Genomic DNA, 14,658 nt, shown 5'->3' on the forward strand with positions numbered 1-14,658 from the left:
ATACTTTCAAAAAAAGTTAAGAGATCGTAAGTTCATCAGCCAATGATTGACGGCCTTTCAAGCCAAATCCACCAATCATAGACAAGAAAATAGAGCGTAAGTTTTTACGTTCACTTAGCGAGTTTTAAGTGGTCTACAAGTGGATAAAATGGAAGAATCTAATGCCGGTATATTATCGACCTCAGACTTCCATTTTATATTTTTCTTTGCATGGTTTTAATTTTTCGACTATCATAGTGACCATGAATAAAAAATTAGTCTTCATTGTATTAAGATCACTTTAAAGCATAAATCACAAATTACACTGGAATTTGTGATGAAGAAAAAATCCCCCAAAATTCTTCACATATTAGTTAAAAAGACGCGGAGTTGCGCTAGATCGCCAATTCAATAATCCTAGAGTTTAAATATGGTCTTCGTTGTTGATATTATCGTCAGAACATCTCGATGCTCAACTTTGTTGAATTATAAAATCAATTAATATGGCTTGTGCCGTGCAAATTCTGCACATATTCGTTGAAAAGGCTAGATCGCCGGTTCAATAATAAAAAAATTTTAAGTATGGTGTTCGTTGATGATATTAATATCAGAAAATCTCGATGGTCAACAATGTTCAGTTATAAAATCAATTAATACGGCTTGTTTAAAATCAATTAATATGGTTTGTATCATCCAATCTGCCGACGTTAGCTGGTGGGGTTACGTCATCTCAAAGTTTTCCAGCCACGAAAATAATAAAAAAATTTAAGTATGGTCTTCGTTGATGATATTAATATCAGAACATCTCGATGTTAAACTTTGTTCAATTATAAAATCAATTAATATGGCTTGTACCATCCAATCTGCCGACGTCAGTTGGTGGGGTTACGTCATCTGAAGCAAGGGCTTCCAGGTGCAGCGCCGCTTGCCAACAACTTCAGACCGGCGCAGAAACTTCACCATCGTCCTCTCAGAACCAACATCGACTTCTCCAACGCCGTAAGTCTTGACGTAACATGACGTAAGTCTTGCCTAACGTGTTTTAATAATAATATAATGACGTAAGTCTTGTAATAATGACGTAAGTCTTGACGTAAGTCTGTAATAGTAATGACGTAAGTCTTGCCTTCCGAAATCCTAGGCCAAGTCAATGACGATTTGACTTGTCGGTAAGTTTTGACACTTGCGACAAACATGCCCGGCAATATCTTTGCCAAGTCATTGTTATTTGGACTAGTCGGTAAGTTTTGACAACTGCGACAAACATGGTGCGCAAAGCTCTGGCCAAGTCATTGACACTTGGAGTAGTCGGTATGTTTTGACACTTGCGACAAACATGCCCGGCAAAAACCTGGCCAAGTCATTGATACGTGGACTAGTCGGTAAGTTTGGACACTTACGACAAACATGGCGAGCAAAACCCTGGCCAAGTCATTGACACTTGGACTAGTCGGTAAGTTTTAACATACGTTTTCTCTACGAAATCTAGACTAATTGTTTGACGATTGGACGATTCAACGAGTTTTGACACTCGCAACAACCATGCTTCGGCAAAACCCAGGTAAAGTCATTGACGACTGACTATTCGTTTACTTTTGTTACACTAGAAAAACATTGCCTGCACAACCCAGGCAATATAATACGAGATTAGGAACCATATAGTCTTGACGCATGCTGCAATAAAAATACTCTTTTAACCCAAGGGCAAGTCTTTAACTGTTGAATGAATTTTCGATTTTTCACACGAGCAAAAAATATAACATGTAATAATTTGAGCTGGTGATCGGATAGAGTATGGACAAATCGTCAAATGGAGATGCATGATAAGCTTGCCTTTGTTACCATGGGCAAGTCATCAACAGTTGAACGATTCATTGAGGAGAGACTCGGTCCATAAAAGTACCTCCCACAAAAACTATCTTCACCGACAATTCGACGATTCGTCACTAAATTGAGTTAACTTCCACCACAAATCAAATGTTGATTAGGTTTGATAATTAAAGCATGATATATATTTGGATAAATATGGTGGTCATAATTATCAGAACATTCATCTTGCTAAAAAAGAATGCCACTTGGAGGGTTAAATGTGATCTTAGTTATTTGAATATCAAATGTGTCTCATAGTTACTTTCATTTTGTTATTACTTGTATTTTAATTAACAAGTTGCAACCGTGGATTTGTTTTAAATATTCCATCGGCTTCAACAGATATCACGGATCTAAATTTTCATGCATTATATTTTACAGGAAATACTAGACTTTTTTCAATGTAAGCGTAAGAAACAGTTGAAGATAAAGTGAAACAGTTGAAGATGAACAAGATGAATAGGCCTCGTCATTCACGATGAGAATTACAAAAAAGTTCAAGGCGGCCTAAGAAAAGCAGTCAAAGAAGGTGGGACCGTAAATCAAAGCCCCTATACAGAGGCCACTCGACCACTGATTTGGGATCGATGAACGCCAGCGACCGCTTAATAACAGTGATTTAGAGCTCGCTTAGAGCTTGTTCCTAGTGACGCTCTAGGCTCCATACTGGGCAGTTTTGTCCGCGGTTATGCCAAGCATAGTGGCAAATGTGGCACTTCTATATACATATATTATATAAAAAAGTTATAAGTTTAACAATAACCGGACAGGATTGATAACATTACCGGACAAGGGTTAGAAACCCGGACAAAATCGCGTCCGGTTATATACTCTGCAATTAGTTTGTACTTGAAAACCGGACGCGAAAATAAATGAACTATATTACCGGACATCAAAAAAAAAACGCTAAGCTCTATAGGTTAGAGTTAGGGTTAGGTGTTTCTAAAATCCTTCGTTAAGCTTCTAGAGACCGTTATACTGGGGTTAGGTCCAGCCAGGTCAATTTTTTACATATTTTTTGCAATTAAAAAATAATAGTTCATTTTAGGAAAATTTGAGTTGCTATGAGTTTAAGAGTCATACAACGTGGATTTCGAAATTATCATATAAGAAATGTTGAATAGACCCTCGAAGCAGATCATAGATCGACAGTGAAACTCCATCGCAGCAGATAAAAAGTCTCAAGTTCCCTGCATTTATTCGCTCAGCTTTTGAAGCACATTGGAAATATGTATTTAATTCAAAATAAAGGCTTATAGAAATCGTTTGTTACCTACGAAATCTATGTTTCTTGTAACTTCGTATACCTGAGAATTGAAAAATTAATTTGAAAACAAATGATGGTAATTACATAAATCCCAATTAGGAGTTATTTTCATACCTAAGCCGACGGAATGTATGTATCTTGATTATTTTCAAAACGAAATTACAGATTAATGCTAACTGATGTCTAGCGGATGACTTTGATTGCGATATAAATATATATTTTCCTCCATTATAAAGTAGCCGTTCCTAAATAAAATAAATAAACGAATAAATAATTTCATAAGGTACTTTTTTCTCACCAAGCAATTTGAACGGTGTTTAATTTCTAATTTTACCCTTGCTTTTTATAGTAAGAAGAAGAAATTTAAGATGGCCCTGATTTTGCCTGCACTATAAATATACATTTTCTGTCAATTCAAAAAACCAACCGTTCCTAAATAAAATAAATAAACTAATAAATAATTTCAAAGCTACTTTTTTCTCACTAATAAATGTGAACGGTGTTTAATTTCTACTTCTATCCTTAATTTTATATAGTAAGAAAAAAGTTCAAGATGGCTCTTATTTTTCAGGGTGGCAGTTGTCCGTCCATGCAGAGAGGACTCTACTACAAAGGTGAGATATGTGAGTGCACGGTAGAGAATTTCTGAAATATATCTAACACTTTGTAATTTGGTACATAAAACCATAAACATAATTTCAGGTTTACGATTCTTGAGATAAGCGATTGAAGCTACAATATTTTTGAAAACAACACAATTTTTATTCATTTGTATTCTCCAAAGTTAAGACTGAAATTTTATCAATATTCAAAGATTGGGATCACCATGCATTTTCACAGTGAATCCTAAAATTGATATAAATGTAGCTTTACCTTCAAGCAGGGTTGAATGAGGTGAGTTCATAAGGCTTCTGACATTAACGGTGGCCGCGATAACTCTTATCAGCCGAACTTTTATATAAGTTACCGTAACATTACATCTGCCTTGCGCTGCCTTATCTTCACAATCATCTTACCGAGCAACTTACCTTCTCTCTTGCAGCTAACACCTGGCCTCTGAGTTAATGGTGATGAAGGTGATGGTGACCGGTTGGGTAAACCCAAACTTCATATGAACTATTATTTAAGCCAGTGATTATTAAAAAAGTCATTATTTAAGTATTGTTTTAAGTGTGGGCGAATTAATAGTTGGGTAATCATGTCAGTTCTCTCTGCCAGTTACCCTGACATGTCAGTGACTGTTTTAATTGCACTATTAACAATTCAGCATTTCGGTATGAGGTGCTGATTACTGTCAATGAATTCATCGAAAGAATTTAATTGCGTCCCCCCTGAATAATGTATCCAGAAGTTAAATGACGATTCATTGAATGATGATTCAATGAATTATAGAATTATGGTATGAATAGCAAAATCTATGAATTGAATTTGGTATTAAAATGAATAAATAGACTACGAGTGTAATTCAACAGTTGTTTATTTGTTTATACCTATATGTATCGTTATGTAATGCACATAAAACCATCACTCGCATTTGAGTCACGAATAATAAAATCATTTATTTATCCAGCTAATGAAAAAGGGCAATCTCACTCCTTTTAGTTTTAATTCCTTTTTGCGAAAGAATTATTCGTAAATTAACAGTTGAATTTATTGATTAATTGAACCATTGCAAATGCCTGTTACTGAAACATGCTACTCACCCACTGCATACAGCGTTCAGTAAATACGGTATGCGGGATATCAGTTTAGGTTGTTCAGCGAAAACGTCCCAGTGTAATTTATCATAACTGTCGTTTTGTTTATACAAATAAATTATTTTCTAGACGTACTTATTTGAAGCAATGAAATTTTCAACATTACTTAGCCGTTAAGAATATTTTCTACGTTTGTAAAAGTTTAAATTATTGATCAATATTAATCTGTCCGATAGATTTCTTGAAAAAATAAAGATATGTAAATAAGTAAATACGCATAAATGCTCGTGAATATCGTCCTAACTAATTATGCCACTAATTTTATGAATAAATGAGTAGGGATATTGCTTATATTTGTTAGCTTTTATAGAAGTCGCTATGTGCATGAATCTCGATTAAATTACACTAAGTAAAATTGCTTATCATTACGAAATATCATTCACATCATTTAGCAGACTAAACAATTGAATCTGCGTATTTAAAAAGGAGCATCGTATCTGTAAATAAGTAGGCATGTGAATCATTTTAATTCACAAAATCGAACGCGGTTATATACAATGTGCATAATGTAACAAAATCATTGAGATTTGTTGTTTTGATAGCGCAAATTGTGTATTTCCATTCGTTAACAATACGAGCACATCGTTTAGATAAAATGTTCTTAAGTTTATTAAATGTTCTAATTAATAATTATGCATAGAGCGAGCAAAGCAAAAGCTTTAAGCAGTCAATTCAACCAGTTGTTGGTAAGCCGTGTATTTGCCAGGAGAAAATTGTAGTGAAACTTTCTTAATATAATGATTCACCACACGATTTTTTCCTTTATTTTTATTACGAGGAAAAATCTGATTGATGTTTGATTATAACAAAAAATGAAATAACGCTAGATTCAAATGAGGCACATGTTTATTGTATTACATCCTCTTTAAAAAAAAGATGTTTTTCGATGGACATTTCATCCATGAACTGAAGTGACATACATGATTCATAAGCCAATTGACTGAAAGTTGGTACTCTAGTTGACGATTAAAAAGTCTGGTCTATATCGTGCCGACATAATCGGTGATTGATAAACTAGTTGACAGACATATGATACAATTTTTAACGGAGGAAAATTCCAATTATTCGAAGCTTATTTAATAAGCAGGATAATTTAATACCGACTTGTTCTTGATCAGCTCGGCATTTCACGCTTTATACAAATACTACGATAAAAAAGTATCAGCAGCATAGGACTGATCTTATCGTTCAAAATAACATATTAGGTGCCCATGCTATCTGACCTAACATCATTATTCCATTATTCATAATATATTTTATGCGTGATTCTAGACTAGGCTGCGCAAAATCTAATGCCACTGCCGTTAAGCATGGAAATTTTATTTAAAATGTATGTCCTCCATTTAGTTTGCAATTTATATTTAATTTTTTACTTAACGAACAAGAAATTTCATTTCAACATTTCAGTGATATTAACTTCAAACAGCCTTCAAAACTTTTCATGTGAAAGTATTGACGGATTCCACTGATCCTGCAGCCAATGAAAAGTGCCGTCCGTAATGCGAAACAATTAGTGTACGGTATATTGGTTCAGAATTATATGTTAGATACGAAATACCTTGATGAGATTAACTATTCACATTCTATTTCCTTTTGTCATGCACTGATCATCTGTGTAATAAATTTTAAATTAAAATGCCAACATGTTATTTTTACACTAATTTCTCTTTTTCAAATTTAAATTTACATTATTTTTTTGTACTAGTTAGATGCCATAAAAATGAAAAATATAACTCAGTACTCACTGCAGTGAGTGACAGAGAGCGCATTTTCTCGTCGACAAAAACTTGAGGTCACGGACAGACGGACAGACAGACAGACAGACGGACATGGCGAGCACTATTGAGCATTTTTTCCATAAATGAGAAAATGCGCTAAAAATGACGGCCTGAACTACGACACGAGGCCATTTAAGGTTATTGGTGGGGGTGTAAATGAAAACCATTCCATGTTAATTGATGAATAATTAAGTGTAAACAAATAATTGAGTGTAGATGAATAATTGAGAGTAGATGAATGATTGAGAGTAAATGAACAATTGAATTTAAATTAAAATAATTCTATGTAGATTATCTATAAGCAAAAATTACACTCTGGATTAGTGCAAACAACAACTGAGATGAAATTGGAAAGATGGCACGCAGAACACAAATAGATAACGCAAAAAATATAACAATTATTCCCCATGTGAATTACATAATACAGGCTCAACATCTCGCACCTGCATGGTCTAAAATTCATCACTGCATATGGTCGATGAACGTGGCATCGTGCGATCGAGTGCACTGCATCGCATCCTGCCGCGCTGTGCTGAGGATATAGTAATTTACCGTGGATATAAATAAACTTTGTGTTGGATTTATAAGTCAGTGCAATAGGAGTGAGTGTGCCGTTAACGTTTAGATAAAATGATTTCAAAGCGAAAATGACGCGGATAACCAGGAGCTGAAATTCCGTCGATTGTTATTCTGAATGTTGTGATGATTATAAATATTTGTGAATTACAATACATATTTAAAAATAATTAAATTATTTGTGAATTCCCATAAATTTAATTAAATCATTAATTTTTCGGATGTTTGTGACGATTTATCGTCGAAAAACTTAGTAGAAAAAATATTATTAGTATTATTATTTGTAATGTTTGTTTTATTTTTACTTTTTACTTAGTAAAATAGTAAAAATAACTTGTTCCCGAAGAAATTCAATAAATTTCTTGGTTATGGATATTTTGATTAATAGGCTATACCATTTATGTGAACATAAGAGAATATAACCCAGTGAAATGACATCTGATTCATACCAGAAATATATGTAAATATGCTCGAAAAAAATACATAAAATTCAAAGCACTATTACAAATTTACAAGCCTGTTTGAGGTTTTTTGTTGCATCGAGTACAGTGGTTTTTACTTATCCTAATATTGAAATTTCCAGAGAATTTCTTCAGCGATTACTAATATATTTTATGCTTTTTGAAGTTTTCTTTCATCATGCCCTTTGGGCTGGAGGGCTCATTGACTTATGGGAAAGCGGAGTATCAATAGTCATGTTTCACGCAATAAATTATTTAGTCACTCCTTCATCCAAGTATACTTCATTTTGATCATTACTTTAATTCACATTTTCTTTATTACACGATGCAGTTTTAATTAATAGTAACGTTCTTTGAACTGGATTTTTTAAATAACCTAATATTACAGAATGCATATCAGTTATGTAAGTACGTATGTAACAACTCATGCATAGAAATATGTACTGTATATATATCAACTGCCAAGTAAGTGTAAAGGATGTAGTTTATTAGTGTGTAAACTAGTCGCCTGACTAGTTTACACTAAACTAGTCAGGTAAACTAGTCGTAAGTAGCATACGTACGCAGCGTTAACATATGTGTTTCGCAAGAATAGCTCTCGCCTGGATAGACATTGTGGTGAAATAACCGAAATATGTTTCCCAATTTCCAGTTTACATATCGGTGTTCAAAATTGGTAGCAACTGTATAAAGCGCCAGAATTTCTGTTGCTTTTGGTATACATGCACATTTTTGACAGACTTCTATGGAAAGAATTCATGTCGGTCAATCGTCAAACTCACGTGCTATGACCGTTAATTTTTAGAACTGAAACTGCAGTGGAAGCTCCGAAAAATAGAAACGAATGACCTTCGGTGGAGAAAACTAAATTTTTTGCTAATGGGAATAACGGCTGTAGCCTTTCATTGTCCCTTATGACAGAATTTGTAGAAAGTGGAACATACACGCTTAAGTTATTAAGCCACTATATATAGATAATAATTTTTAACATTATTTTATCAAGCCACTATAGATCATCATTTATGCAACACTAACACGAGGGATTAAATTTTAACACTAATTTTAATCAGCACGTTTCTGATCTATAGATCGCCTTCTGTTCAACTGAAATATCTGCATGCTCCAACTGACATCTGTAAACGTATATTTGAGTTAAATAATATTGAGCAGTAAAACGCATAAAGCTGGAAGACGTAGTCCTTTCCCTCATGAAATAGTGAATGCTCATTCACTATCGGTTTTGTGCTTGATGGTTCTATTAAATGTTTCAGGGGCATATATTTCAGCATTATATCACAATTTAAATTTGAGTTCTCAGTAACTTTCGAGACACTTCAATGGACGGGTGTTAATTTTATTTAAGGTTTAGTTTAGATTGCTTTGAATAAAATTGTATTCATTGATGTTATTCACTATCCTGGAGATTAAAGTGCATCTCACGTTCAATGATTCGAAATGAGCACAAGAAATTATCTTAAATTACGTAAATCGTTGTGATGCACTTTAACAAAGTGCAATTATAACGATTGCACTTTGTGACTGAATTTATCAGAATTTATTTATGAAAATTTTACGCATGTTATTGGCAACGAAAAAATTCGAAAAGTTATGCCTCAAATCCTTAATTAATTAATTTTAATTATTAAATAATGTGAAACATGACACAATTTCACTGCATATAGTATAATATTCTTTGTATAACACAGTGGTCTCATTAGCAACTACAGGAAGCATACTAAGGAATTTAAACCAAGCAACGGTGCCAATATAAACAGTAGATGTAAACATGTCCATGAGTAACTTCATGCTACGAAGTATAACTTAAACATTCATTGTGGTCGCCGAATCAAATCAAACGTCAAGTGCAGCCTGACTAAGTCTAGTCAGGTCAGTACTAATAATTTCAGTTGTTGGAAAATACTTAAATCACATCGAATTTATGACGCGATTGGCTATATGGCTATAACAACTGTCAAAAATTGTCAGTCAATGTCAAGGCATAACAAGCAAAATTTCTCGTGGGTTATCTGCAGTAATGCAGCATCCATGATACCTAACAAAATTTATATGAAGGCCGGACTCTGCAATAGTTGCCGTCTATGACTCAAGGAGCACGTAAATAAGCCCCTCTGTGTTTGCTAGGGCCGAGCTGAAAATACTGCCTCTAATCAAGTAGTTGCAAGTTCGGAATGACTCAGATTCGGCCGACCCTCATAATACTCTCATGAGAGTCTGAAAAGAGATTCTAACTAGAAGCTGATTTCGATCGGATAGCCAAGCCAACCCTGAGTAACTCGGAGACGAGTTGAGTGACTCTTGGATGAAGCCTAGGCGTTTCCCAAAATAATTATTGCTATTCTTCCAACAATTTTAATTTTTCTCTTCACCCTCCCCCTCGAGGGATCTATACATCAAAATTTTCTTGTGACCCAGCGGTAGAGAGACAATGAAGTTAAAATGCGTTGCCGTAACAATTCTCACATAGGAATATTATTGAAGAAAGTACATTTCTTAGAGACTCCTTGCTTCTACGATTTTAAATATTGCCAACTCTGAATTAACTCGATAAATACCCATTTATAAATGAGTTTCTATCTCAGCTGTTTACAGTCGCTGCTGAAGTTTGCATCAATGGTTCCAGAGTTTCATCTTGCGACTTTAACATAGAAGACAAAATCATATACCCTCACTATTTTCTCAGAGGAAAATAAAAATATATGCTTTAAAATTGTTAATCATAGGAATTTTTTTACTTATGAAATAAAAAGCATATCGTTATTTTCGGAAGGTTAGTTATAATATGGCAGAGCTCCAATATTTGTTTTTATTATTAGTTTATTCATTATTTATTTATTAGTTTTTCCATCTAGTTTGTTCTATATTTTCATTTGACAGTATGCACGGGATGATTTACTTTTATTTTAAACTTGCTGAATGTCGTGAATCATTTGAAACGCTTCCGGCTCTGGCTAAATTTTTAAGCGCCCCGCTGATTAGCGACGCCTGATTATGGAGATCACATCTGTTGTTTACAACCACCAATGCGACAAAACAAAATCTTCTGCTAATTTCAAGGTATTAATATCATTTGGCTGCTGCATGTTAATTAATTTTTCTCCAATTAATTTTCTCAATAATGAATTATGAATCGATGCAGTACCAAAAATTGGGGCATTTTAGATTCAGTTTAAATCTGATCTCTATTCAATGTTAATTAGAGCGGAATTTAATTAGGAATTGTTGCGCCCTTTTGATCAAGGATATAAGGATAATTTCTCTCCCTTCCCATTCAGCCTATGAATTTCGAAACAAGTAATAATTCCACCGATCTAATTTTTTTTTTATTCTTGAAGCAATAAAACCCTCTGGATATAGTTTTTTCTTGGCAAAAGTTCAACATTCGCAGAAGAATCATGATTCGTAAATGAATTAAAATTCAAATTTCGTAGATGAATAAAAGTTTAAAATTCATAGAGGAATATTGAAGTTAAAAATTCATAGAAGTATTAAATTTCAGCTTTCGTAAAAGTTCTTAACTTCAGATGAACGATCCCGGTATAATAATTAATACTGTATTTAGAACTATTAGTCACGAAACTAAGCGCGACAAATTTATTAATTGAACTGAGATTTAGAGTTCGATTCGCATATCCTGCATCGTCCTATTAATCCAATTTTAACAAAAAAAAAATAAAAAAAAAATAAAAAATCTTATATAGGTACGTAGAAATTTTGCGAAAAGAAATGCGATGCAAACTTTGCCGAAAATTCACGGCGACAATAATTGCTCAAATTTCCAGCAATAACTTGCGTAAACACGAGACATCGAAGAGATACAGAAAAGTGATGAAATACCGGATTAAAAATAAATTTCGAGCGCATTGAACCTCTCAAAGAATTTACAGTCGAATACAAAAATGGCGCTGCTGTATAATTTTTTTAGATTCCAATGGAATCAAAATTAGCGGCCAGCCTTCAATTTTGCATATGATTCAGACACAAAATATTAATAAAAACGCCAATTTTGTCGTTCTGTTCGATGAAAATTAATTAATTTATTCATAATATATTAGTTAAAAAATTATATATTACTCAAGGACTACTACACACAGGACATGCATAGCCTATGTCCAGCCTCTGCTAGCAGAGGCGATCGCCTACACTATGAAAATGCTGGTGTTTTAGTGGCATCAACAAATGATATGCCCATAATTGTTTCATACAATAGTATTACAATGTGTGTAGTAGTCCACAAGGACTACTACACACATTGTAATACTATTGTATGAAACAATTATGGGCATATCATTTGTTGATGCCACTAAAACAACAGCATTTTCATAGTGTAGGCGATCGCCTCTGCTAGCAGAGGCTGGACATAGGCTATGCATGTCCTGTGTGTAGTAGTCCTTGATATTACTTAATTTAATTCCACACAAACAAAGACAGTTAGTTAAACTTTTTATTAAATTCTACACGACCCAAAGTTGCAATGTAGCGAAATGTTTTAATTCTACTAAGCAATGAATTTATTGCTTTCACTTTGGTAGATTGTAAGGCGAAATGACTATTATACTACTAATTCTACGAGACTAAAAGAAATTCCAGAAAATTTGACATTGTTTCCGAAAGACATCTCGTATATCAAAAATTTTATACAGGAAATTTTCTTATGCGTGTTCAAATCTTGCAATATTTTTTGTGCTATGCAGCATTTAAAAGAATAATTTTCTACACACAGTGTCTTGTTGAATTTTTTTCACCAATGTGGAACGCTCCTGCAAACAAATATTCTCGTCGAATGCTGCAATATAGAATAAAGTAATGCAATGTTTATTGAAAGAAATATAGAGTAAATAGCCACACAAGGAATGCCTTTGCCAAAAAATACAATGTAATTCGACCATAAAATCAATTCAACCGATTGGTTTTTGTGAACTTTATTTAACCTGCTGGGTCGTTGAAATTGAGACTCGGCAAGTTTTAGTTGCATGCATCGTACATGAGATACAGTTGGAACACAATATGAAATTTAAATATGATATTTATAAAACAAGGTTTCAAAAAATGAGAATTGTACACGAAAAGAAAGTGGATGAACAAGAAAAGAATATATTGATTTAACGCAAATAAATAATCTCAAGCTGCGACGCTTCAGATATAATTTTTCGGTCCATTGCAATCCTCAACCATTTAGCGCTTTTAATCAACATAGTTTGATCATTTGATAATTGGTAGTTTGAGATGGCCATTATTACAATTATTGCATTACTTTCACCAATTGCCTAACACATCTTGAATGTCGTTATTCGTAAATACAATAAATAGATGGACTAAAGTTTTAGGTAATTTGAACCAAGCTTTGATACTACAGTTTTAGAGATAGATAAAGTTCCAGTAATTTGGCCAAAATTGACATGTCATTACCTTCCAATGCATTTTACACCGCATTTATAAATACTGGAAGATATTATGTTGTTCGCTCTTCTTCTTCTATTATTACGTTACACTAAATTCCTGTATGAATTTCTTTTTATAAAAAGAATTGGATGATATAATGGCTCACATTGAAGCTTAATAAGAATCTGAATTTCTAACACATCGTCCGAAATACTTCCTAGTACGGTTTGAATCCGGATGAAATTTGCCTAATCTTCGTCGCCGGAAGACATGCGTTAGAAATCTCCCATTGAAAATTTACATTAGATTCTTGAAAGTTTCGAAAACGGACGGAACATGATTTAGATTTCAAAAACTTTTCCATACTTATTCAAATCTTATTACTCATAGCCTTGCACTGGGAAGAACCTTAATCGCTGTCTAGGTTGGGATTAAATCACGTTTCAACAACTTGATTTTCTATCAATTTCTATTACTGAAACAAATCTGATGATCTCTGAGCATATGTGTACCAGCCTAAACAAATCTTTATAGGAACAAAACTGATTCATAATAAACAAATTTGTATAGGTTGAACATTTCTCTCGGTTTATTCTATTTTATAATATTGCTTCTATGTCCTTGGTTGACGCGATGGCTCCTGTTTCTTGAGACCGAACCAAGCCGAGAAACGCTCTATAGCTTCCGACCGAGCTAAGAAGGTCGGCGATGTTTTAGGGATGTCACGGACAGAACTTGAAGATTCCTTTGATTTCAGAGCTTCTCCCACTGCCCCTCCTCCCATTGATCCTATAACCAGATCCGTGCGATCGAGATCCAGATTTTTTTTATCACTCGGCAGCTGAAAACTTCGAGGCTCGATCGCGTCTTGAAGACCGAGGTAAGTGACATTTATGCACCTTTGTTTAAAATCTATCTTATCTACTTCAGTCAATACGGTTTTCTGAATGTTCATTCAGGAATTAATTATACGTGGTAATTTTGATGAAGGTTGAGTTCTCTTGACATAATAGAATTGCGAGCCGACATGGTAAAAATCTATTCAAATATTCATGGCCGTGCGGCCACAACACACAAGTTAACAATACCGTGTAACTCGAACACGCATGCATTTCTTTCAATCAAATATAAATGTTACGACAAATATACAACATATCAAGTACCAATATATCCTAAATCTAATTGAATATTAACATTTAAATCAGGGTGTATAAGATCTGATCGCCATACGAGGGAATAGGCACAACTTTAAGCTCCAAAGACCGTAGATTGGAGCTCCCAAGATAGCTTCTACCTTCAAATTTTCTAATAACATAACATAACATAACATAGTGATGTCGGCTCTGAAGTGTAGGCCTGATGTGGCCTGTCGCGGATTCTTTTCCATTTCGTGCCTTGTTCATAGATCTAAACTCGTGTCATTTGACCGGATCTTTTCATGACTGGCGATAGTTTGAAGAAGCTACTAGACTTCCACCGGGTTCGATAAGGAGCTAGGCATTTCAAATCTGAACATATATTTTTCCATAGCTTTATCTAGTCTGTTCTTGAACGCGTTCATACTTGGAGCT

The 14,658-nt window shown here is 34.0% G+C and overlaps 2 protein-coding genes across 2 annotated transcripts in view; both read left to right on the forward strand.

Annotated features, from left to right (window-relative positions):
- The window catches only part of LOC108664580 (carbonic anhydrase-related protein 10), a 46,257-nt gene extending 41,338 nt beyond the window's left edge, over positions 1-4,919 (forward strand). Inside the window, exons 8-10 of the mRNA XM_018151194.2 lie at positions 856-978; positions 3,687-3,729; positions 4,158-4,919. Coding sequence (XP_018006683.1) covers positions 856-978; positions 3,687-3,729; positions 4,158-4,180 — 189 coding nt within the window. The 3' untranslated portion in view covers positions 4,181-4,919. The remainder of the gene's footprint in view (positions 1-855; positions 979-3,686; positions 3,730-4,157) is intronic.
- Positions 4,920-13,850: 8,931 nt separating this feature from the next.
- Positions 13,851-14,658, forward strand: part of LOC108664597 (major facilitator superfamily domain-containing protein 6) — a 17,482-nt gene continuing 16,674 nt past the window's right edge. Inside the window, exon 1 of the mRNA XM_018151219.2 lies at positions 13,851-13,967. The gene's annotated coding sequence lies outside the window, so the exon portion shown is untranslated. The remainder of the gene's footprint in view (positions 13,968-14,658) is intronic.

The sequence above is a fragment of the Hyalella azteca genome, unplaced genomic scaffold, assembly GCF_000764305.2.
Source record: "Hyalella azteca isolate HAZT.00-mixed unplaced genomic scaffold, Hazt_2.0.2 contig15442, whole genome shotgun sequence".
NCBI lineage: Eukaryota > Metazoa > Arthropoda > Malacostraca > Amphipoda > Hyalellidae > Hyalella > Hyalella azteca.